Source organism: Callorhinus ursinus, unplaced genomic scaffold, assembly GCF_003265705.2.
Source record: "Callorhinus ursinus isolate GAN/ISIS: 27379988/994484 unplaced genomic scaffold, GSC_fseal_2.0 scaffold4, whole genome shotgun sequence".
Lineage (NCBI taxonomy): Eukaryota > Metazoa > Chordata > Mammalia > Carnivora > Otariidae > Callorhinus > Callorhinus ursinus.
In genome coordinates this window covers 19,816,982-19,842,920 of record NW_027397066.1, presented here as the reverse complement: position 1 = coordinate 19,842,920, position 25,939 = coordinate 19,816,982, and the positions used below count along the sequence as shown (strand labels likewise).

At 45.5% G+C, this 25,939-nt stretch overlaps 1 protein-coding gene and 1 long non-coding RNA gene across 4 annotated transcripts in view; one reads left to right on the top strand and one right to left on the bottom strand.

The window, feature by feature from the left end:
- CCDC149 (coiled-coil domain containing 149) overlaps nt 1-25,939 on the top strand; it is a 100,152-nt gene that overhangs the window by 69,312 nt on the left and 4,901 nt on the right. The window contains exons 8-12 of one of the 2 annotated variants that reach the window (XM_073891490.1): nt 699-783; nt 2,817-2,961; nt 11,921-11,997; nt 14,218-14,250; nt 18,765-18,881. In XM_073891490.1, the coding sequence (XP_073747591.1) occupies nt 699-783; nt 2,817-2,961; nt 11,921-11,997; nt 14,218-14,250; nt 18,765-18,881 (457 nt within the window). The remainder of the gene's footprint in view (nt 1-698; nt 784-2,816; nt 2,962-11,920; nt 11,998-14,217; nt 14,251-18,764; nt 18,882-25,939) is intronic. The other variant, XM_025887795.2, reaches the window with a different exon arrangement.
- On the bottom strand, nt 10,836-25,909 carry LOC141372578 (uncharacterized). 2 transcript variants are annotated; one of them, XR_012377862.1, is made up of 4 exons: nt 24,809-25,909; nt 23,804-23,925; nt 14,999-15,102; nt 10,836-11,281 (listed from the first exon to the last, which is right to left on the bottom strand). It is a non-coding gene; the product is annotated as an uncharacterized lncRNA (long non-coding RNA). The 2 variants fall into 2 exon arrangements; XR_012377861.1 differs by lacking the exon at nt 10,836-11,281 and having other exon boundaries at nt 14,261-15,102.

The window sequence follows — 25,939 nt, the reverse complement described above, 5'->3', positions numbered from 1 at the left end:
ATATATACACATGGAGCCACAGAAGAATGCAGCTTTTAAAGTTGTATAATTAATACATGCATTTAAAAAATGTGTGTATGCATTCATTTAACAGCCTTTACTTGGTTCTTCAACGTGCCAAGCACTGGCTACACAGTCATATCAATTGTAATGTGAGGGTCTGTGATAGGAATGGTACTTTGGTGGGCGCCTGTGCACCTCCTAATCTTGTGTACATGGCAGACATCATTCATCGGTCCTGGCTTTTTTCAGTCCAGCAACGGAAGCCTTCCAAAGACCAATAGTGATCTCTTGGCATCGGCAAATGAAAGGAAACCTGTTCTCCATCTCATGTCTATTCAGAAGGGGTTTCCATAACTAGTGACTTCACACATTTGATGGAGCTCTTGCTTTGAGATTTGATTTAATTTAATGAATACGCATTGAGTGCCTTTTATATATAGGAGAAGGTAATTGCTGTCATTCTGCTGGGCGCCAACTTTAAAAAAAAAAAACAACAACTCTCTACCAGGTCCATAAATTTCATAACTCTTTGGCAGGGATGTGGAATTTTAAAAGTTGGGTCAGCATTTGGAATTTGCCAAGGGTTCCTGTGTGCCCGATGGGAGGGTGCGTCTACTCTAAGTAGGTATTTTTCTTTTTTTCTTTTTTTTGGCTTTTTTGATAGAGATTTGTATTTTCTCCCAATGCTACATTAGAATGCTCTCGAGAGACGGAAAAACTCAAAAGGCCAGAGTAAATCTAGCAGCAGTGCGCTGACTGGAGTCCTGTCTGCAAAGCAAGGTAGGGTTTGTTCTCTGGAGGGACTGCTTAGGACCACAGAATGCTGGAGCTCGGGCTCCGCATCTCCGTTTGTGGGTGGGGAGCCAAGGTGGTTCTTAGAACAGCCCTTCTCAAACCTTCATCTGTATCAGCATTGGCTGGAGGGCTTGTTTGAAAACACAGATTACTGCCCCCTACACACACAGTTTTTGATTTAGTAGGTCTGGGGGGCCCCAGAGAATACGCATTTCTAAAAAGTTCCCAAATGTTGCTGATGCCTGTTCTGGGATCCTGCTTTGAGAACAGACACATTAGATGTCCTTCTAATAACAGGACCCCCTTCGCATCTGGTCCCCTATCCTGTGCTCTTCCTTCAAGAGCGCTTTCCCTCCTCTGATCACCAGTTTAGCATCCCTGGGTCCATGTTCCAGCCTCGCCGAGCTTCTCCTTTTTCTGGCCTCTGTGACCAGAATAGAAAAGTCTCACAGCTGCTGAAATCATTTTATCATGGAACATGTGCCTTTTTCAAAGAAGCTTTTATTGATTGCAATTCTGTTCCTCCTTCTTGTCGATTCTGATGAAAAATAATGATCTTCCAGGAACAGTCCAGGGGAATAAATAGCAGAGAGCTTGCTTCTGACACTTATTATTTGGGAATTCAGTTCTCAGCATAAGCCTCAGGTTGAACATGCTCACCTGGCCCACTTTCGGGTTGTCGGCCACGCAGACCAGCAACGAGCATGCGGGAGTCTTAATCAGAGCTGGAGTGGCTAGGGGGAAAAAAAAAGTGCTGAATCTCCAGCCAGTCTAATAACCAAGGCATTTTTACAAGCAACTTCTGTTTTTCCACTCAACTGAGAAAAGGATACCCTAGAATTGTTTTTAAATAGAAAACCACAATACTCCACAGAAATGTGAAGTAGCCCATGTGAGTTTAGCTCTCGATACCCTTGACAGCCAAACATCTTTGAATGGCGAGACCCAGTCTTATCACTGACGTGGGGAATGCCAGCCACATTCAAAGGCCATGCTGTAAGCCCGCAACGGCCTTCTGGATAACCCAGCCTTTCTGGATAACCCTCCGGCAACTTATTTTGAAAAACCTTGAACTCATCCCCTCTGAGCAACAAGAAATAATTACCAATGTATGAAAACATGCTGCTTGAGGAAAGTTCTTCCTACATTAGTTATAAGAAAAAAAACAACATAGGAAGTAACATAAATGTCCAGCAGAAATTAAATAAATTATTCTGTATCTCTATATGGGCTCCCAAGCTGCCTTTACATTTTATGTTTTAGGAGATATTGATGATGAGGAATAGGGTTAAGCGAAAAAAGAAGAGCTTTTTCCCATTTCAGAAGAAAAAATGTATGAATCTGTATATCTATGTATAGGCATATAGAAAATGATGTTCAAAGATCTAGTGAGAGATTTAATTTTTTCTGTCTGATAGGAGTACAAATGGTGTCTTTTTTGTGGTAACTTGTAGTTTCTAAAAACATGCAGACACAAAATATATTTTGTATTTTAAATAATGTCCCTGTGATCTTGCCACCCACCGAGCATACCACACTGTAGGAAACTCTGTCACAAAGCAAGGAGCTTGGGACCAGAGTCATCGCCATTTGCAAGGCTGTGTGACCTTCAGCTGATGTTTTTAATCCATCAGTGCCTTGCTTTCCTGTCCATGAAATGGGAATAAATAATACTCCCCAGGTGGGTTTTTTTTTTTTTTTTAATTTTGGACCTCAAATGAGTTAGTATGAAAGTGTTTTGAAAGGGTAAAATAATGGACAAATGCAAAAGATTATTATCCCTTTAAAAAACTGGTGATAAACGTCCATGAGAACTTCCTCGTTTCTGCTCAACCCTCACACTGAATTTTATTTTGTTTTATTTTGACACCCGAAGTAGATTCTTCAATACAACATCATAGCATTTAGAAGCGGGGAGCCTATCCCAGCTTCATTATCCAGGAAGAACAGACGTTGGTTTGCATTGCAGTGTTCCAGAAGGACTTAAGACTGAGCTATAAACTTTATATCCCACCTAGTTCAGGATCTGTTATCTGAAGATCACGGGTGCAGTCTCCCAGCTACTCCACAGTCCATTTCTGATCTGAAATCTCTGGCAACGGCCCTGCTGGAGACAATCCACGAGAAAAACATGGTCATCCAGCACCAGAGGCAGACCAACAAGTAGGTAGCTGGACCCTTCGTGGGTGGTGGGTGGGAGAAATGTGGGATGCTGGCTGGTGGCAGCCAGGTGGGACTGTAGGCCTTTTGGGGAGGGGAGGGAGCCCTTAAGTCTGGAAGGACACTTCTTAAACTAGAATGATGTGTCTGCATTATGACAGCATCTTAGCCATTTGCCGGAGTGGGGGAGGGGGAGAATACTACCAGCCATTACGTACTGAACACTTACTCCGAGCCCCTCACTGAGGAGTGCAGATGGCACGGGCCGTTTTGACAGTACCATTGCTCGGGTAACTTACCCTATCTCTCCTGCGGGTCTCCTTCAGGGGCGGCACCTCCTCCGTGCCATCTTAACCGACAGCATGACAATGAGGGGTTCTGACCAGGAGGAACGCCAAGCAAGGCAGCTGGGCCTACAAGGGAGTGTCATGTCACTCTTCCACAGGAGCAAAAAAGGTGGTGGGACAGAACAATTCAAATAGAGGTCTTCCTTGGTTTTTATAAACATACCGACTAGGTGGGGCAGAGTCAAGTTAAAGTAGCCATCAGAGACACACGCAAAACTGGAGGTGTTCAGAGAATGGTGAATAAACAATAAGTTAAGGCAACAGACGTCGCAAACAGGGCTGGCTCTGAGGGCAAGCGAACGTGCTTGGAAGGGCCCTGCCCTTGGTCCGGAACTCCACAGTCGCCATCTTCAGATTCTTGATCCGTTTTAAACAAGGAGGCCTGCATTTGCATTTTGCGGTGGGCCCCCCAAATTATGTAGCTGGTCCTGCTTATAAAACCTACGCGCAGCACCAAAATGAAGGTGTGGAAGCGCGCAGGCTCCGAAAAGCTGGGCTTCCAGCAAGGAGGGGAGGGGTGAGGGAATCGGGGTCCTGGCGAGGGGGAGGGGCACAGGGAGTGAGGCCACTGGAAAATGATTGAGAGTGTTGTAAAAACAAAGTGGAAAAAAGAGAAGCCGGGAGTGAGGGGAAGACCCCGCAGGAGATTAAGATATATATACAAGAAGGCAGGGAGCGGTGGAGGGAGTCTGGACAAACTCAGAAGGATGACAAGGGTAACTTATTGACAGAAGAAGTTTTTAAAATTCTTTTAAAAGAAAGCTTAACCAAGGAGTGAAACAATCAGGTGCTAAAATGCAGATACTTCTCAGGGGAGGGAGAAGAAATGGAAATCTCCCCAGAATAGGTACGAGGTCTATTTTATCCAGCCGGGAGTGTTCCGCCTGAGCCTCCTTTGTCCTCACTGACTCCCAATAAAGCACCACTGGGGCTCTTTCAAAACTTCTCAGGTCTTCTAAACCCTAGTCTGTTGTCAGCAGGAAACCTCAGCTGCTCTTGTACTGAGAAAATAGACGCTCCTCACCAGGAACCCTATGGCTCACCCTCCCCTGGAACCAGTGCCTTCCAGCCTCAGCCTCCTGGCTCTGGGAAACACACCGGCCCACCATCCTGTTGGTCCACAGCATCTTCCCTCCTCTGGGCCTGGCTCCCCTGTGAGCAACTCTTCCCGCCTGTTCCACTCCTAACCCCCCTCCCCCCACCCCGGCTCCTGCCTCTTCATCCAGAAACCACACGGAGCTCCCTGAACCCCCAAAGCCTTTCCTCTGCAGCTCCCCCTGAATTCCATTCATCCAGCATCTTTGTGAACAAGAAGGCCGCCTTTACTTCTTCAACAGCCGCCACCTCAAAGTGTGTTCCGGGGGGGGCACCCGTGCCAGAATCACTCAGAGACACTGATTTTGAAATGCAGATTCAGGGGGGTTTTCTGGAGGGAACATCAGGGTTCTGGATCTGAACCAGCCCCAGGGGATGCCATATGCAGGAAAGAAAGACCACCTGGGCTTCAACACCTCCCGAGACCTCTTCCCAGATTTTTCACAGAGTCCTCCTTTGAGGGTCTCCAGTACCCGCACAGCGCACTTTCTGAGTCTGTTTCTTTTCTGATTTCCCTGCATCCCAATTCCCGTCTTGCACTCATCTCCTGGGGTTCCGCTGACTTTCTCCTCATGCCCTCGCCTCCCTCCCAGGTCTCCGCCAGGCCTTCTGCCCTCCTCACCCCACCTGGGAGGCTTCATCCCGCCCCCCATCGTTGCCTCTCACTCTCTGCAGGCTCTTCTCAGAGCTCTTGTCCCCACCCCGCCATCCAGAGCAGGACCCACATTTCCAACTACGAGGCTGATGATTTCCCCCATCTCCCTTCAGCTCTTCGCAGTCAAGGAATCTAGACTGGGCCACCCACTCCTTAGTACATTTTAAGACCCTTGAAAATGCTCCTGCCCTTTGACCCACATGGTCTGCATCTAGGAATTTATCCTAAAGAAAAAAATCAGTATGATGTCCTCAGATTCACATATAAGGTGTTCACCATGGATTCATTTGTAAGAGGGGGAAAAAACAGAAACAACCCAAATGTTTTTATTTATATTTTAGTTTGTTTTATTTTATTTTGAGAGGGGGAGAATGCATGAGTGCAGAGGGAGAGGGAGAGAGTCTCAAGCAGACTCCGTGCTGAGCGTAGAGCCTGATGCGGGCCTTGATCTCACAACCTGAGATCATGACCTGAGCTGAAATCAAGAGTCAGACCCTTAACCAACTAAGCTACCCAGGCACGCCCCCTGCAGTGGTTTTAAGCTGGAGGCTGGTATAGTAAATCCATAAGATGGAATATTGTGCAGCCATAATTCAGGCATGACTTGAAGAATATTTAATGGGCTCTGCCCACCATCCTGACACTCGGGTCCAACAAACCTCCACATCATGCAGGTTGAAGCTGTCCCAAGGCCAGAACGTTTGTCCATTAGAATTGCTGTTCTCTCCCAGTACAGAGGACAGTGCTGGGCCCACAGTAAGTGCTTATGATTATTTAATGAATTGATGACGGAATCATTTTCTACTCCTTTTTCTTGTTCCCTTAATACTCTTTACAATTTTCATGGATTCAATATATAGTTCAGGTCCTTGTCATGGGACTCCAGTGTACATCTTCTAGCTGCCCTCTCTGCTTTGTTCCCACCAGACTATCACCTCTTCCTTGGGAAGACCCTCCCGTCAATCCTCCAACTGCAGACCCCCAGACCCTCCTCAGCCGCCAGCCACCGTCCTGATCACATCACAAGCCTCCACTAAACAGCAGGACTTTTCTTTTTTTGTTTGTTGCAAGTTTTTATTTAAATTCTAGTTAGTTAACATATAGTGTAATACAGATTTCAGGAAAAAGCAGGACCATTAAAGCAGAGACCTGCTGCCTGCCCAACTCAGTAACCCCAGGCCGTCAGGCTGAGACTCGCCTCTCAGGACACATTGATTTCCCAGCACCTTCCTACCATAACCCTACTGCAACCAGCACACCCCCAGGCTCCGTGGGCTCTCACCCTCGTTGAGAAACAGACATGTTTTGCCAGGTTTAATTTTGGTTTCTTTTTTTGTTTTTGTTTTTTCAGGTTTAATTTTGTCTTAATGCACCTTGTCCTTTGTAACTATTATTTAATAATTTTGTGCCATCTCATGGTTCAAATTTTTAAAGGTTAAACATCAATGTGTCTCTAAACTACTACCATCTCTCAGACACCCAATTCTCCTTCCTGGAAGGAACCATTATTTCTTATTTCTTATGTATCCCTTTCCAAGAAACATATAACGCATTTCCACAGACACATATAAATACTCATGTATACTTGTATAAATATAGTCTTTTCTCTCTTCCTTTCTTCCTTTCTTTCTTTCTTCTTACAAATGGTAGCAAGTATTCACCAAAAAGCGTTTTTTTTTGCTGTTCTGTACCTTGCTTTTTCCCCCCATAACAATAGATCTTAAAGATTGCTTCATATCAGTACATAAAGTACCTAATGTGCCATTTTTAAAACTTAGAAGGTCTTCGGTTTCATACTTTCAATAAATGTTTTATTTGGGGGCATGTGAAAAAAAACTATACAACACATGGAGTGGGGGCTAGGAATAGAATCTGAATTCGGTCTGCTTACTGTGATCCCCCTTGACTTAGCCTTTTGTAGCTAAAATAATACAGTAGTTTTGTGTTGGTGGAGCATTATTAAGTGAGAATAAAGGTATTCTGTTCTGTAAGCCTGTGCTCCCCCTACTGGCTTTCCGCCGCCTGACACCCCCCCCTCCCCTTGAGAGGGCCCAGTGGGAGCCATCTTGAAGAACTGATGAATCCACATGGGACTTTATTTTTTGAGAGGATTTGCAAGTACTGGGCATTTTGCTTGAGGTACTCATTGCCAAAGAGTTGGCAGTTGTCTGACTATTGCTAAAGAAGGGATGAGCTTCCTGTGATTTACCAACAGGTAGCAAAGCAGTCATAGAAGAGACAGGTGTTGGGGCGCCTGGGTGGCTCAGTTGGTTGAGTGACTGCCTTCGGCTCAGGTCATGATCCCGGAGTCCTGGGATCGAGCCCCACATTGGGCTCCCGGCTCGGCGGGGAGCCTGCTTCTCCCTCTGACCCTCTCTCCTCTCATGTTGTTTCTCTCTCGCTTGCTCTCTAGTAAATAAAGAAATAAAATCTTTGGGGAAAAAAAAAAGAAGAGACAGGTGTTGAAATCTTGTTTTACTGAACGCCCCATTTAGTTTTCCGGTCAACACTTTGCTGGTGGTAGGGTGCTGGTGCTGGTGGTGGTGGTGGGTACCTGAAGATATACTGGCCTTTCACTGCCCTTCCTGCCATGCTAACACTGTTTACTGCTCTCCCCCCACCCCACCCCCCAGCCAATGGTAAATAGCTTGGAAGTTCAAGATATTGGGAGCAGCGTAAACTGTCACGGACCAGAGGAACGAGTCAAAAGAAGGCCACCCGGGGTGGAGGTGGGGACAGGGTGGAGCCAATCACATCTTGAGGACCAGGCTCTCCCCAAGGATCCTCACTCAGGGATTTCTGCTCCCGTGTTGTCTGGGGAGTAGGAGCGGACACACGGTGGTGGCCACCTCCCGAGTCAGGTCTGTCTTTTCGGATCCCCTCTTACGTTGTTACTATCAGAAACTACTACTGAAAATCTATCTGGAGGCCTGACATCTTGAGGATTTTCCTAGACTGCTAGGTAGACATATGCTGAAATCCCTCTTAAAGCAAATTGTAGCTAAATAAAAACCTGATTGTAAAATCTGCCCCCTCCTACCAAAAAAAAAAAAAAAAAAAAAAAATCCTCTCTCAAACCTGTTTATGCCTCAAGCTACCACCCTAGCTGTCTCCTTCGATTCTCTGCTAAACTACTTGAAGAGTCATCTGTATTCCCTGCTTATGGTTGCCCCTAGTCTGCTTCTCCCAACCCTGTCGCTTGGATTCTTTGGTTTCACCCCTTCCACTGTTCCTGAAACATCTCTCGCAAGGGTCAGGCATGTCTTGTAGGTGGACTTTTTCATCCAGTGTGACCACCTTCTAGAATAAGACCATTGGCCCCACCGTCTCACCTGGGTCTTCTCTCCCCTTGGCTTCCTGGCCCCACGTGGCCTGGCTTTCCTCTTCCCTGGCCAGCTGTTCCTCTCTGGTCCTTTCTTGCCTTAGACGAGGGGTAATCAAGGGTCCTGTTCTTCTGACTTCTCACACTCTGCTGGTGAGCAGACTCACTTCCCAGCCTCCATGCCCATCTCTGCATTCCCAGACTTTCCTTCTCCCACGTGGCCAGCTGTCTCCATGGATATCCCGTGGGCACCTCAAATTCCTCACCTACCTCGGTATTATTACTCCATTCGGCTGACTTCCCACGTCCCCCCCTGGCTTGCTGGGGCCACCACCATCACTGACTTGGACATTACCCTCCTGACTGGTCTTTCTGCTTCTCCTCATACTCGTTCCCGTCCGTTTTCCACTCCACATCAAGAATACTTTTCCTAAATGTCATCATGCTGCTTCTCTGCTTAAACCCTTCCAATCTCTCACCGTTGCCAATGCATGAAAGCCTCACCAGTCTGAACAGGGCAATAAGGTCATTCACGATCTGGGTCCTTAAAAACCACTCTGGATTCATCTCTCATTTGTCTCGCTTCCACTCTATGGTTCTGCTGCAGTACTTGTATACTTTCAGGCCTATGTTTTGGTTCCGGACCCTCCACTTAGCAGCTGTGTTGCCCTGGGCAAGTTAGTTGACCTCTCTGAATCTCTGTTCCCTCATCCACAAACTAAGCATATTAAAGGCCCCCTCATCAGTTGTTGCAAGGGGTAAAGGAGATACTATCTGGGCAGTGCTTAGAATAATACCTGCTAGAGAACAGGCGACTGAGAGATACTATTCAAACCTTTGACAGGCTCTGTACCTATGTGTCTGTGTGTGTCTGTATGTCCACATCTGTCCTCCCACCAGACTTTTAGTCCCTCAAATACAAGGACACAGGCTGCTTCTCTTCATTATCCCCTACAGCCTCAATAATTGTGTGCTGAATTGGTCAAACTGAATTCAGCGGACCCTGTTCCTATGTTTACTGCCTTCCTCAATGCCTACTGTCCTCTCTCCGTGGGCTGCACCACCCCACGTTCTGCGGACCACCTGCCATATTTGTCCAGCATGAAGCCCATCAGGAAGTCTTTTTGTCTTTTGAAGAATCTTGGGTCCCATCATACAGGTCAGCCCAGTTGCATCCACATTTCAATTATGAACAGTTTTTAAAGAGTTCTTGCTCCAGACACAAGGATGCTTGTTTTAAAGTGCCATTGTGAGGTGTTGGTTAAGAGCGTGCACTTTGGCAGCAAACGGAGTTGTAGGTTCAGATCCAGAGTCATCACCAGCTGAGTCCTGCTTGTGGTTCTGGTCAAGTTAACTAATTTCCATGCCTGTGTTTCCCAGTGGGAGGAGTAGAGTGGGCTGGATGAGAGCACCGGGGGTCAGCAAAAAACACAGCTTGGAGATAAACTGTGTGCCCTTGGGCATGTTGCTTAACCTCTCTGTTCCTTGGGGTCCGCATTTGTAAAAGGATAATAATACAACATACACTGCAGGGTTTTTGTCAGGTCAAATGAGATCATGTAAACTCAGTAGGTGCTCAGCATGAGCTCTGACTCATAGCCAGGACTCAGGAAAGATTAGTTTCGCTGTTCATGTTAGCAGTAGTGTGGTTGCTGTTGTTCTGGATAATGTTGTGGCTACTATCACTCCTAGCACAATTCCCACTGGACCCATTTTATTACCTCCAGCTCTGTATCAGATGCCTGCATCAGCCCAAAGAGAGCAGTCACTGCTGACAAACAGGCAGGGTCCCTCAAAGTATGGGACACTAGCAAATTCACCGCAGTCCATTTCTGGGAGACAAGGCTCTGTTATCCGGGAACATCAGGGGGTGTAAAAAAAAAAAAAAAAAAAGCAACCAAATGTCTCTGCACCATGCCTTTGAACATTGCTCTAATGGCATCCGTCAACGTACACAGAAGAGTTAAGCCTTATCTTTTGTTTCCAAGAGGCAGCCACACACAGATGATCTGATCTCGTTAAGAAACAGGCATCAACTTGAACTCTGCTGTGATTGCATCTCAAACCCATCAGCTGGTGAAAAGGGAGCTTGGATCAGAAGGTCTGAGCAAAATATTGAAAGCGAGATTACGAAGAATGGTGTTTATTGAAGGGTCAGGGATATGAAAGCAGAATAGACCCAACAAATAGGGTGGCAACTGAAAGTAATTGATAAAGACTATGCAGAATTTAAGACTTAAGGAAAAGAAGAAAAGCTCCACGTACCTAGGTGAAGAAAACCACATGTAGTAATGTCAGAGTTTTCTGGGAGCTCAAAGGGAATATTAATTAAGATGCTGCGAGTCAATTCAGGTAAAATAAGGATGAATCCAAAGCCATATATATATGTGCAGCTATATACATATTCATGCCTCTGTATGTATGTGGGTGTGTGCAGCTATCTCTGGAATATAAGGAGAGGTAGGAGAACAATTCTAGCATTCTGATTTCTCCTGCTGAAAGGAATTGAAACTTTGCTATTAAGGTGATTTCCGCATCATTTTAGCATGACAGCACCAAGAAAATCCCCCAAATAATATAAAGACTGGTTTTTCAATTTCCAGGCCAATGGAAAGTGATTCAAGTTTGAGATGACTATGAAATCATTTCCCAACTATGTTTAATTTTGTGTAGAGTGGAAGAGGGGAAATACATGCCCACGTTTATGTCTTCCCATGCATACAGACAAGGTTTGGTTCCCAAGTAAACGTTATAATCTTTTCAGATACATGTTCCAGAAATTATGTCCCAGTGGGTCAGAATGGTCACCTTGGAAAGCAATATAATTCTTCTAGTGATTCTGCAATTGCTGGAAGTTCTTTTGAAAGGCCTATTTCTTCATTCTGTCCATAGATAATTGCAAGCCTTGAAAGAAGGAAAGCATTTTCTTTAATCAAATATGTTTATTGAACACCTACCATCAACTGGGCATTCTGCTAGGTATCAGGGATATGGATATCAGTAAGACATAGGTTAGGTCAAAGAAGGCAGATCTTATTATTTTATTGACTCAAAGCAACTTTACCATGCGTGTTCACCCATCTTATTGGTTAGACTTGGTGGTTTCCAGAACTCAGATACATCCTCAAAGAATCAGGTGCGATACTACTAAGGGCATTCAAAATGAATGATAATCTTTAGCAATGAGCAATTCCCAAATAGAAGTTGTGTAAGACGTTTGGGCAATGATGGAATAATTGTTTAGCTTCCCCTCCTTTTTTGGAGAGGACTCACTTAAATGGCAACATTTAATATTTTTTTTAATCATTCACTGTATATTTTCATATGTACGTTCAATAGAGTGTGTGTGTATAATATATTATATATTATACATATATATTCTTTGCACATGCACACGCAGTATATTTTCTGCATATACTTTAAATCTCAAAACATTTTCTATCAGGGCACTCTAGGGGGTGTCCCCGAGTAGCTTGCTCACAGCCCCAAGAACTGATGAGATGCTCATTAATTTGTCTGTTGTCATTTTCTCCCATTTTCCAGAATCCTAGGGAATCGGGTGGCTGAACTGGAGAAAAAATTAAGAACTCTGGAAGTTTCTGGTTTGTGGAGTCTTCCAGGTAAGCAGAACTTCATGAAAGTTATTTTCCTTTTTTAAAAAAGGCAGCCCTCACCTATTTTGCAAAGATTCTACTTTCTAAATATCCTTTTATTTGAAGATCATTGTTGAAAAATCTACAAGTGCTTTAAACATAGAAGCCATCAATTTTGAGGAAATCAGAAGAACTCCTATAAATATGTACGTTCCCATCTGTGGAACTATGAAGTTTTGCTAGCCTAAGCTCAGAAATTGTCATTTTGTGTGTCTGTGTATGCTTTATTTTTCACCTTTGTGAATATAGTAAATTGTTTCATTGTTTTTTACCCCTAGGTATCTTATAAAGTTTTGTTCATTTTAATTATCATCCTTAAAAATAAATATAAGAATGTACAAAGATTTGTTCAATTTACTCCTCAATCCTAAAAATGAATATAAGAACTGACAAAAATTTGTTCTATTTAATTATCATTCCTAAAAAACTGAATGATACCTAAAAATAAATATACTGACAAAAATTTGTTCTATTTAATCATCGTTCCCAAAAATGAATATAAAAATGAGTATAAGAACCTTCTTCTCCTCTCTCCCCCTGTCCCATTTTTTTTTTAAAGACTTTATTTATTTATTTGACAGAGAGAGAGACAGCGAGAGAGGGAACACAAGCAGGGGGAGTGGGAGAGGGAGAAGCAGGCTTCCCGCGGAGCAGGGAGCCCGATGTGGGGCTCGATCCCAGGACCCTGGGATCATGACCTGAGCCGAAGGCAGACGCTTAACGACTGAGCCACCCAGGCGCCCCTGTTATGACTAAATCTTATTTTTTTCAATGATAGACAAGCTCTTGAAATTTGGGAGGAAGATACAGGATCTCAGTGTAGATCTCAATGAAAAGATGATGAAGGCTATTAATGGTTTCCCTGGAAAGATTTACAGTTGAATTTTAAAAAGGCTTTCCGGGGTTCCACAGAATGTCTAGTGAGTCCATGAACCCCCAAAACAAATACAATCAAACCCAGGATCAGATTCCAGTTCCATTATGTCCCAGATATCTGACCTCCAATAAGTCTCTTAATCTGTCAATCTACCCATCCTTAATACAAGAATACTCATTTACAGCATAGGTGTCTTGTAAGGATGAAGTAGACATAGTATCTACTCCAAAGAAATTACTGGTATCACTGAAAAAAATTTTTAAAGACTTTATTTATTTATTTGACAGAGAGAGACACGGCGAGAGAGGGAACACAAGCAGGGGGAGTGGGAGAGGGAGAAGCAGGCTTCCGCGGAGCAGGGAGCCCGATGTGGGGCTCGATCCCAGGACCCTGGGATCATGACCCGAGCCGATGGCAGACGCTAAATGACTGAGCCACCCAGGCGCCCCTCCCTGTCCCATTTTATGCCACTTGAAAATCAAAATTTCCTTTGGAGATTTTTTCCCCCCCACAATTGTACACGGTGTGAGGAAAACTCTGGTGTTTCACTTTAATTAGCTATATTTATCCTGTTTGTCTTGGTAAAATACCCCCTTCGTGAGACCCCCATCAGCTATTCCCCTTTTCTTCACACTCTCCAGAAACTTGTGTTTATCATTTTCCACCCCCTCCTCTTTCCCTGGGAGCAACATTTACATATATTTTTAGTTACTTAACCTTTCTGCACAAACCAGCCTCCTCTACCCTTGAATCGTATCAGTTGCTACCCTGTAACGTTCGAGAAATGAAAATTGCCACAGGGACATGGACAACAACACGTTTTCTTAATGTAATCTGAATAGCTGCCTTAGGTTGCCTACAAGTGCATTTCATAAATTGGAAGTTTTAGCAGAGACTCCTTGAACTTGATGTCAAAAGACCTAACAGAACTAATTAGTGGCAAGTGCCATTCTGGGGATTTGAATGATCCATTTTGCACAGGAACCTTTTGATGCAGTTAAAACCTTATCTTCTTTGAAGGTCTTTCTTTTATTGCATTGAATTTCAACGCAGTCAGGCAAATTTATCATTTATTTGTGCAGTCAGATTGCTATTTCTGTGCATAGACTGGAGTTTTGATGTTTGTTTGTTTTTTTTTTTCCTCCAAATGACTTAGTGAAATTTCACGATGTCTTAGTTCTACAATTTACGTAAAAAAGATGGAAGTTGAATAAGGGACACTGAGAATTTTCTCTGGTGTTGTTTGGTCTGGGCTGGAATGGCTATTATGCATTAACAATTCTTTCTTTCCTCCTTATTGCTGCCTGAAGGCCTGAGCTACAATGTTTCAGTAGGATTCGGGAGTATGTTCTATTTAAAATATCTGTGTTTGTGGCTAATATCAGCAGTGCATTAATATCATCCCTGCATGTAAATAAATAGAAATGCATTCTCTATGTATCATTGCACTTTTCTGATTAGAACAGTCCTTTGAAATAGAGAATTCAATTAGTACCAAGCAAATATTAAATGGTCAAATGAGCTTTGAGGGACCCGGCTAGATGGATCTTATGCCACGGCCATGTTTGTTCTAGTGTCTGGCCTCCACAAAGACGCAGAGGGACTCCCCAGATCTGATACGGTTCATGTAAAGGAAAGAGGATTGCTTTGCTGCAGTTGTGAAGGATGTCACAACGAGGCATCGCCATGGGATCATTTTTAAACCATGGTGAGAAATAGTAAGGGAAGGGCCTCTTGCAGCATCAGTTCAATCAGTCCCTTCTATCCGCTCATTGTTTTGTGGTCCCCATTTAACCCACCGAATAGTGGAGCAAGGGGCAGTATGTTCTCTTCCTGCTTCCTCCTTCCCTCCCTCCCCTTCCCCTACCTCCACGTCCTTCTCATCCTTTCTTCTTCTCCACCTCTTCCTCTTTCTCTTCCACTTTTTTCCTCTCCCTCTTCCTCTCCCCAGGTAGAAGCCATGTCAGTGTTTTGGCCCCCTAGAGGGGACGGAGTCCCAATAGTCAGAGAGTTGCTAGCTCTCTCTTATTTACTAGCATCTGAAAGGATCAGTGTCTTCTTCAGGAAATCAGTCCATCAGTGTGTTCATACCTTTTTGAGCATCAACTTTGTGAATTCGGTTCTCTATCAGGCATTCTAGTCGTGCCCCCTCCAAGAATCCGGAGTCCCATTAGGGAAGAAAGATGCGTACACATCTAGCAGTGAGGAAGAAAGCACAAGATGATATATAATTAAGTACCGAGTGATAAAGGTGTTGGGGTATAAGTGACGAACGTGAAGAGTCATCAGATGTCAGACCTGGAAGGAGAGTTGAGAGCAAAGAGTTCAAGGATGGCGAATATTTGGTGTATATTACAAAACACCCATTCCCATGCCAGTGGCAGACATTACTAATCAATCACATGGCTCTTGCATGCTGTCCTCACATAGGCCCTCAGAACAGGTATCCACACTGGCTTTCCAGGAAGCCGCCTCCTGGTTAGACTTGACATGTGAGAGAAAACATTCCCCCTTTCCTGATCTAGTCTAATCCCCTCATTTCAGATGGAAAAAACAAAGGTTTAGGAAATGAGAGGATACCGAAGGGACACAGAGGCTGGTATTAGAACTCAGGTGTTTCTACCCGTGCTGGGGAACTGTAGTTCAGAGAAGAGAGGAATTGAGGGGAAGGGGCAGTGGTTCTATCAGCTGGGGACTGGAGAAGGATTCAGAAGCCAGAACAGTCTCCTCTGAGACTCCGAAGGGCAGTGGTGAATTCTGCCTTACTCGAGACAGAACTGCTGTTGGACTTTGAGCATGCGATGAGTATCCTTTGAGTCTTTTCTCCCGCCCTCCTCACTCTCTCAGCCAACAAATATGTAGTTCTCCATGTTGTTCAACAGAGTTGGGGAAAATTTGTGATCTTGCTGGAAAGTAGGCAAGTCTGACAAATGCCACAGTCCACGTGGAGAAATCATCTGGATAGCAGAGCATATTCCAAACTGTTTCATTGGTTCCCAAGAGGTGGGAAGGCATGGGGCTCCTGCAAGAAAGTGGGGGGGGGCACAAATGACCTGGTCCCCTGGGAGGGAATGACACCCCCCCCCACCAGCCTCAGTCCCCCAGCCCTTTGCTGGCCTCTGCAGGGAGAGTGGTGCCTGGGGGCTCTGAGGGGAGGTTTCCTGGATGTGCTCCTGCTCTAAAAAGAAATGTTGAAAGCCAGAAAAAAAACCTGGCAAGCGTAGAGTTGGGCTGAGTTTTTCATTTTAATTCTCTCTTCTCCACTCGAAGCATCAGCCTGAGGAAGAAAATGTGCATTTTGGAAGTACTTGGTGCATTTGGGAGAAGGGGAGGAGGCATGCCGTGTCCCAGGGAATCGGGAAGGTTTCCAGACACTCACATGCGTGGCAAGCAGAGGGGCCTGTGGGGCCTTCCACACCAGCTGCCACTTGACTCTTTGTGGGTCACCTCGCCCCACCCCTCTTCCTGCAGGCCAAGGCACCAGAATGAAACAATGAGACAGCCGATTATCAGATTAGAGCTCACATTCATCAGTGTAGATGGAATCCAGACTTAGAAACAACAGGACAGCCTTCCAAGGAGGTCTTTGAATCCTTCAACAAACACTTTGCAAGAATGACCAAATCTTGCCATTTTACCTTCAGGTTAGGGCATGATCTCTCCAGGTAGGAATTTCAGGAAGTGTTCAGCCTCTCTCCAACCTCCACCTTGATTGGCCATGGATGAGTCGTGGCTTTGGTTTCCTTCGCTAATGCTTGTTGCTCAGACTCTGGGAGAGGTTTCGCGGGGCTGGCTCCAGCGTTTTTGCAGAGCTACTATGGAACGGATGATGCTCTGTGGCTGGAGAAGACTAGGGACACCTTGCACCCTAAAGAATCCCTTGTGACAGGAGGGGCTGAGGGCTTCCCTCAGGCCACCTTAGTCCCTCGGTTGAGGCCAGCTCCCTGCTGTGCCCGTAATTGATTCTTCAGCCACCAGAGCACAGGGGACTTGGAAGGCTGGTTGGGACACAAAGGGGCAGAGTGTGCCTCTTCCTGCAAGAACAGCCGGTCTACCTGTAGAGAAAGATGGCTCAAGAAATGCAGTCTCTATTGACTTGAGGACAGTAGCTGTTGTCTTGATTGAGAGAAACAAAAGAAGTCCACGCTGAGGTGTCTGCTCTGGGTTCAGAGAAACCATTAATCCCTCGCAGTGTTTCCAGATTGTAGCTTTACAGTACAAAGGGAAACCCGATTGTGTTTCTTTCTTTCTGAGAGCCTCTTAACAATATCCCAACCTGTAGATCTACAGTTCTCTTTGGGACACTTCTCCAGACTGTGTCCCTGAAGATTTGGATTTTTTTTCCACGTGAGACAATGGCCGTGCTGGTGGAGAGCTTTTGGATCGGCTTCTATCAGATTTCTCTTCTTCTGGGATGACCCTCAGCTGAACCCAGAGTGCTGATTGCTGCTAACAACATATTCCATTGGCCGGAGGCAGCAGCAAGCACCTGTGCCCACCACGACATCAGCAGTCCCAAGAATCCATCACCTGTGTATTCAGATACTTACTGGCTCTTTATTAAGCACCTACCATATGCCAAACTCTCTCCTACAGTCTTGGAAATGAAGCTCCCTAACGGGAAGACAGTATTGGGAACAAACTGAGGGCTCAGAGGTACAGTCCCAAGGTTCACCTGGTTCTCTGAAGGCGGGAACATCTTTACTGAAATACCATTCTGTGTCCACTGAACCTGAAGCCGAGTAAAATCACAGGGCTTCGGGGCCCCTAATTTGAGCCCCAGAGAGATTAGGGGCTTGGCTTTAGAGTAGGTCTTGCTCAAAGTTAGACGGCTAAGGCTGGAGCCTAGGCTTGGCCCACAGCCCTGGGGTTTTCATTTTGGGCACTGCAGTTCCCACCGAGGGAATCCCAAGGCCTCGTGGGCAGAAGTTTGGGGTCAAATCCTGCCTGTTGTTCCCTCCTGACCACTGGGCAGCATTCCCTTTATGTCCACATGTTCTGTGCCTGTGTGTCTGTGGTCACGATGCTCACGTTTCAGAGCCACGCTTCCTGTTCCTGACTTGCCATGGGCTCCACAATAGAGTGGTAATGGTCTTCTTTCCCTCAACCTCTCCATCCACTGGGGGAGTTCATACAAATAGATACAAGGGTTTGGCTGGTAGGGGACTATATGTTCTAAGTGAAAGTTTAGCTGTGACAATTTGGGGGATCTGAGACTACCCTCCTTATGACAGAGTCATTACTCAGTCTAAGTGACCACATTGAATTAAGTCAAAGGTAGCATATGGCAGTGCTGTCTACACCGCAAGATAATAATTTCAGTATATGACATTTATTGAGCACTAGTGAAATGCTTAAGGGCTTTACCTGAATCGGTTCATTTCATCACCACCGCCCAATGAGGTAGGTGCCGTTCTTCTTCCTCATTTTACAGATGAGGGCTCTGAGGCTGAGTGACTTGCCTGAGGTCAGCCAGCTAGCAAGGGATGGAGTCCAGAACACAAACCCTGTTGTGTGGCTCCAAAGCCAGCACTCCTCAGCCCTCTGCTGTGGTTATGCCTGTTCTCTTCTCACCCAGATTAAAGCCATTCGGTTTTTGGCCAACATACCAGGCTGCTCCTTCATGGTGGCATTTGTGGGCAGCCATGTCCTGAGCAGACTCACAGACTGGCCCTGGACCTCACTGCCTGGTCCTCACACTACAGAAAGGGCCATCTGGCCATTGCCCTTCCACAGCGTTACCTATGATTAAAGAAAGTGCCTCATTCACCTAAACAGCCAGTCCATTGTGTGGGGCGAACATAACCACAACTCCGCTGGTGACATAACATGTCCATGTTCCCCTTTTCCATGACAGGGGGCAAGGACACCATACTGTTCAGTGACCCTGCTCTTCCCACCATACAGAGATCAAGATCCCCACTGCTGAAGTTCATCGAGCAGCCCACTGAGAACAAAGCAAATTCCGAGGACGGTAAGCACATGATTTCTTGATTTCTCTGTCTTCTCTGTCTCTCTGGCATCCAGTGGGGGAAAAATATTTCTCTGTCTCTGCCTGACCTGTGCCTGGCACGGAGGCAGGGCTCAGTGGACTTCAGCTCCTTCCTGTAGCTTCTGGGCCACTGTGGGGTCATCCCTTGCATTTCCTCTTGTTGCTCATATGGGTTTGTGTTGTTTGGGGCTTCCAGCAGAAGAGTGCAGGCCTCTGTGCTCAGCACAGTGACATAGAGGTTAAGAGAAAGGGCTCAGGAGTTGAACAGCTCAGGCTCATAGTCCACCCCCACATTGTGTTGGCTCTGAGATTTTGGACTAGTAACTTCTGCATGTCTCCTTACCTGTAAACTGGCAAGATGATGGTGCCAACTTTGGGGAGATCTCAACGCATTGCCGGGCACAGCGGAAGTGGTCTGGGAGTTAGTTGAAAGGAGAATAAAAGCTTCTCCTCTACCAGGCACACTTTCTGGAGGCAGAGTGTTTTGAAGGAGATCACAGGCCCATTTAGGTGCCAGAGGAGCCCGCAAGTGTGAGAGGAATCTGTCTTCCCACGTGACAGTCTTGTTTCCCCAGCTAAACTATCCCTCACCTTTCTAAGTTTTGTTTGTCTTCTTTTTCTACCCCCCAGTGTGATTGCCAGCTTCCAGTATGGCCCCAAATGATCCCCACTTCCTGGTATTCATGCCCTTGTATATTCCTCTCCACATTGTATCAGGGTTCATCTGTGTGACTAATAGAATACAGCACAAGTGATAGTATGTGACTTCCTAGGCTAGGTCAGAAAAGATATATGGGATCTTCCTTGCTCTCTCTGTCTTGGGTCATTCTCTCTGGAGGAAGCCAGCTGCCATGTCTTGAGGATACCCAAGCAGTCCCACATGCTGTTCGTGTGGTCTGGAACTGAGGCCTTCTAGTCACCAGCCATTTGGGTGTGCCATCTTGGAAGCAGATTCTCCAGCCCTGGTCAAGCCTTCAGATGATAGCTGCCCTAGTTAACATTTTGATGACAATTTCATGAGCGACCACTAGTGAGAACCACCCAGATAAACTTCTCCCAGGCTCCTGAGTCTCCAGCTGCTAAGTTTTGAGGTAACTTGCGGCCCAGCAGTGGGTAACTAATATGCCCAGCATGCAGGTGCCAAGGTTCTTTGCTTGATTTCTGTATTTTCTCTCCATCCTCCCTTGCTCTGAGTCATGCTTGCAACCATCACCTCTGTGAAAATATTCTCGAAATATTTTTCCCCCACTGGGTGCCATCTGCAGAGCTACAGTCCCTTATTTCCCAAAGTGCAAACTTTACCACCTAAATATTTTGTGGACTTCTCAAGTATGACATCACCAATTCTCCATGCTTCTTCCCTTTTTTTTTTTCACTTTCTCAGCTACCCAGCTACCTTGAGTCATCATCGACCACTGTCAACTTTCCTTCCCCATCCATATCGGCTCTGTGGCCGCTCTTTCTTCAGAGTTTCTCACACCTCCATTCCTACCCCCTCTGGCTTTAGCTCAGCCCTCTTTACTTCCTCGGCACGGCTTGGTGCCGTGTTTCCTGTCTTCTAGACTCTCCCTACGTCATTCCCATCTTCCCCCTGCTGCTGCAGGATAAAGCTTCTGGAGCACTACTTTCCAACATGTGTGTACCCTGCTCAGAAATCTCTAGTGGCTCCCAACTGTCTCCCACTTAAAATCGCAACCCTGCAACCTGGCCTACCCTCTTTCTAACCTGATGATTATCTGACGTAACAACTTTGCTTGTATCAAATTGTACTAACTAGTTAAATCTGTTGCTACCATTGTGTAACAAACCACCCCAAAACTTAGAACTAAAAGCAACTACTATGCATTATTTATCATGAGTCTTGGGATCTGACGAGCAGTTCTGCTGATCTGAGCTGGCCTCAGCAAGGCTCACTCATGCATCTGTACAGCTATGTTTTGACGCTTGTCTCAGTCCCTCACAGTAAGTAATGGTAAGAATAGGACAGATCTGGGATTTCAATAGAGGGGATCCCCAAGCATATGCAGGGAGAATTCTTAGAGGGAGCGCCTGACTCAGGTGGGTTTCACACTGGCCAAAGGCAAGCCTGGGTCTTTCCAGCCAGCAGCATGTGGCTCTTTGCAAGCCTGGCCTGTAACACACCATGGCCCACCACGCAGTCTGGAACATGCCTTGGCCAGTGGGCATTCCGTGCCAGCATCCAGTGTCCACGTGGAGACCCAAGGCCTCTGTCTGCTCTGAGCTTGTTTAGCCCCTGGGTGGACCCAGGGCCCCCTGAGCTGAAACGGAACATGAGCCTGGCTTGATTTTCACAAGGGTAGCATAAGTAATGGCCTGATTCGAAATGATAGCTTCCAGAGTTCCATCATTAGCTCTCATTGTTCCAACTCTGTCCTTCGCCAGTGCGGGTGGGAACAAGGAAGCATTTATGTAGTGGCTGGCAGCGGCTGGGATGGTCTCATCACCGCCGCATCTCTGATTAATTCCAACTGAAAGAAGCTCACGCTTGGGAGGACAAAGCCCGTCAGAGATCAGTTAACAAAAGAAGACGAATGTCCCCTTTGGGCCAGTGTGGGAGAGTGACACATTTTTAGGAGACGAACACTCTTTCTACAAAGAGCTACTTTTTCTTCATCTTTTCGAGAAAATATTTCTTCTTGCCGTACTATTTGTGTCATAATGCGTTTGTATCAGTTGATTGCCTCATCATTATTGATATGTGTTTTGTTATTAATACACATTAATGGTACTAATTCTGTTTTGTAAAGCAGCACAGAATAATTACTATTATTTTCAATAATATTTTCCCGTGCTGAGCTCAAAAATCCTTCTTTTATGGAAATGGCAATGCTCTGTGTCTGTTCTCAAAGGAAAAGGAAAACTCTCGCAGCTGAAGAGTTAACATTCCAGAATCACAGAGGTAAAGGAAGAGTTTTGTTCCCCCAGCAAGTAGCAGATGCCCTAGGTCTACAGATCAACAGTTGTGACGTTTTCAATAACTTTTCTTTGTCTCCTGATAAGCACTGGAGTATACTTTTTAGATATCTTTTGGATAACAAAAGGGAGGAGAGGACTGATAAATCTTGCTGTTGACCCATAATCTAATCCCAGGTGGAGCCTGGTCCCTATATCTTTATGGTCCCGAGGCTCTGAAAATCCAGACTTTCTCAGAAAAAAAATACATCCCTGGTAGGACCAAACAATAGAACTACAGCCTTGCCCATCCCCCGCTTGCTGCTGTGTTTTGACCTCTAAAGATGGCAGCAGTGTTCTCCCCTCCCCCTGTGCCCCCAAAAAGGTTGCAAAGTTCTCCCTGGTAATCTCAGAGGTTTGCCATTTTAAAAAAGATTCACACGTTTGGACATGAGCAGAATGTCATCTGAGGAAATGGCACAAGGCAAAGTACCAGCGACCAAAAGGCCCCAGTGTAATTTAGACCACCCTCACTTAGATGTAAATTAAGGTAGAGAAGATTAACCTGACCCACAGTAAAAACACCACAAATGGTTTAGGGGTTAGGTTGTTACAGGTAAGGTTAATTAATTTTTCAGGGGCACCAGAATATACTCTGAAGTGTCCTGGAAGAAGTAATTTCATAAGAGTAATTTCCAGAAGGAGTTTATTCATTTCACGTTGGTGAAAAATTTAACTGCAGAAAAGACCATAATTTACTCCTTTTAAATAAAGCTTCTTGCCCTGTGCTGGAAACTTGCTCAACTTGTACAACTACAATAAATTTGTTAGTATGAAAATGTTATTGCTGCCCTGAGCTACCTCAGATGTAGCTAAATGTTTGTGTGAGTTAGAAGTCTTTTTTTCCAGAAGTGCCCTTTTAAGAACTTTTAGGGTAGCAACCTGAATACAACTTAGAACGAATACCATAAATTCAAGGATTGCTTTCGTTTTTTGATGCATGGCATGTACATATATGTACTAATATTCTCATTTGTTCATGTATTCATATGTATGTCCATAGATCCGAGCATCTGATAAGCTATTTATTGAGTCCCCACTGTAGAACATGGGCAAGGTTTATCGGGTAAGATTTTATACTTCAGGTGACTTTTTATAAGCTACCTATACATAAGTAACAACTTAAGGGTAAAGAAGTAAAAAGTACAAAGTTCCCTTGGGGGTCTAGACACAGCCTTGTGGAGATTAGGGCACTGTGGAGATTACTTTTTGTCCGGATTTCATCAAACAGGCTTTGTAGTGGAGATGGAGGTCAAGCTGACTGTCGAAGTCGGCTGTCTGGATACATAGAGGAAGCATGGCCATGGCAGAATCATCCACCTAAGCAAAAGCTCAGAGGGCAGGACTCGGATGCCATGAAGGGTTAGGTGTGGCTGGGGTGTGGCATATGAGGGCAAGAGTTGGGATGTCAGGTAGAAAGGTAGATGGAGGTTGAGTCGTCGATCGCCTTGAATGTCAGGCCAAGAGCTTAGGTTATGTCCCTGAGACAGTAGCAGCCTTAGAAGGGTTGATAGCTGGGGAAAGGCATAGTCAGGTTTGTGTTAAAGCTCTCAGTGCTTTCTACACTGTCATGTGCGCCCAAATTGCCTGGAACCTTGTTAAAATGCAGGCTCTGAACCAGTAGGTGTGGGGCAAGACCTGAGATCCTACACATCCAACAAGCTCCCAGGCGATGGTGCCACCACTGTCCACGGACCCCACCTTGAGTAGCAAAACTCGAGGCAAGGTCCCTCCCCAAGCCATCTGGATTAGAGCAGGGAGAGACTAGGAGCAAAGAAACCCGTTGGGTATGAACGTTACATTATCCAGGCCTAACCGATCTGAATAGTTGTTTTCTCAAAAATCAAGGCTTGCATCATTCCCTCATTTACATATTCATGAATTGCACTGTAAGGACAAGTCATGGCCTCATTTTCAGGTACAGTACTTACCGAGGTCTGTGAGTTCTTAGGACAGTAATACATAGCTGTCCGTAACTATATACAGGCTTTAGAAAGTATAAAGTAGATTTGGTCGAACTTCTGCCCCTGGGACTTTGTGAACATCAGAAAGGCTAAAGAGAAAGAAAATGGCTTTTTTTGAATGAGGGAAGCAGATTTGAACCAGAAGAACCAGAGTTATGGGGCCTGGGGTGTGGGGACAGTGGTCCAGGTTGAGTTGCCGCCACCCCCGCCACCCCGCCCCATGATTCCAGTGTGCCAAGCATCACATCCACCTCTTCTGTCTACCACCATCTCTTCCTGCATCCCCTTCATCTCAGTCTCATTTCAGACTTCCGGTGCATCCAAGCTCACTAATATTTCATTGCTTCTGGAGTTTCTCAGAGTTTTTACCGGGGTTCAGCCCTTGTAAATAATCAGGTTAATAAAGCCTCAAAATCACATGCAGTTATTTAATTAAATAAATAGATGTTCAAAACATACATTTAACATACTTTTCTCTTTCTTCAAGATGTTATTTATGTGAGAGAGAGACAAGAAGCAGGGGGAAGAGCAGAGGGAGAGGGAGAAGCAGGCACTGCACTGAGCAAGGAGCCAGATGTGGGGCTCGATCCCAGGACTCCAGCATCATGACCTGAGCTGAAGGCAGATGTTTAGCCAACTGAGCCACCCAGGCGCCCCCACATACTGTTCTTATTAACAAATACCTTTATGCACCATCTCACAGTTAAAATGGAACCCACATAGAGTAATATTGTTACATGTTGCAGAAATTCTAGGCTGCATTTTAACTCAAACTTTTTAGATCTTATCGACTTTTTAGGCTACATGTAGTTAGATGTATGCACTTTTGAATATTCAGTCTTTCTAAATGATATAAATAATCCTCAAAAATTCATATAAATCTTTTTAATAGTCCCCACGTAGCTATCGCCTGCCAGGGGGTGGGTTTATGAACTATCAGGAGTGGTTTGCACTTGTTTTCTGAATGCTTACCCGTTCATTGGCTGAGGTGATGTTAAATCAAATGCAGCTGAAATTTTGGGAAATGCACCTAGTGATTTATACAGGGAAGCCTTAGAAATCAAGCCGTGACTGCAGAGGGTCTGCCCTGGGAAAGGAGAGGAAGAGACAGATGCAAGACACTATGAGTGTTTTAGTCAGCTGAGGCTTCTATAACAAAACACTATCAGGGAAGTGTCTTGAACAACAAATACTTATTTCCCACAGTTCTAGAAGCTGGGAAGTCCAAGATCAAGGTGCTGGCATGTTCGGTGTCTGGTGAGGATCCTCTCTTCCTGACTTGCAGACATCCACTTTCTTGCTGTGTCCTCAATGGCAGAGAGAGAGACAGACAGAGAGGGAGAGGGAGAGAGGGAGAGAGGGAGAGAGGGAGGGAGCGAACAAGAACTCTGGTGTCTCTTTCTCTTCTTAAAGGGCACTAATCCCATCATGAGGCCTTCACCCTCATGAGCACATTTAAGCTGAATCACCTCCCGAAGGCCCCGCCTCCTAATACCATCATATTGAGGATTAGGGCTTCAAATATGAATTTGGGTGGGGGAGAGGATACATTCGGTTCATAGCACTGAAGCACATAAGTAGTACTTGGCGGTTGATGGGTATAGAAAAAGGAAGCACACTGATGTGGGTGGCTTCGGGGGTGAAGCCCCATATTACCATGAACCGGTCCTGATATGGCAGGCACAAGGACATCTACTGGGGCAGGTTTGGGGGCGAGGGGAATTCCAGATCATCCAGGTGGGGGAATCCAGTTGGCAGCTAGAAACCTGGGTGTGTATCTCTGACAGAAAGGGGTCAGAGCCATGCATGTAGATTTGGGAGCTGCACTCATGGTCAGGAATTAAGGTCATGAGCTGGCCAGTGAGTGAGAGTGAATGAAAACAAGGGAAACACATGGCACATAGATGGGGGGTTGGGAATCACAGGGGCCAGAAGGAGATTTGGGCTGGACAAAGGAAACTAGGAGGCCTGCAGAGTAGGCTGAATAGTGGCCCCCAAAGATTTCAGATCCTAATTCCTGGAACCTGTGAATGTTACCTTCAGTGGGCAAAAGACTTACAGGTGTGATTGATTTACCCACTTTTGAGATGGAGAGATTATTCT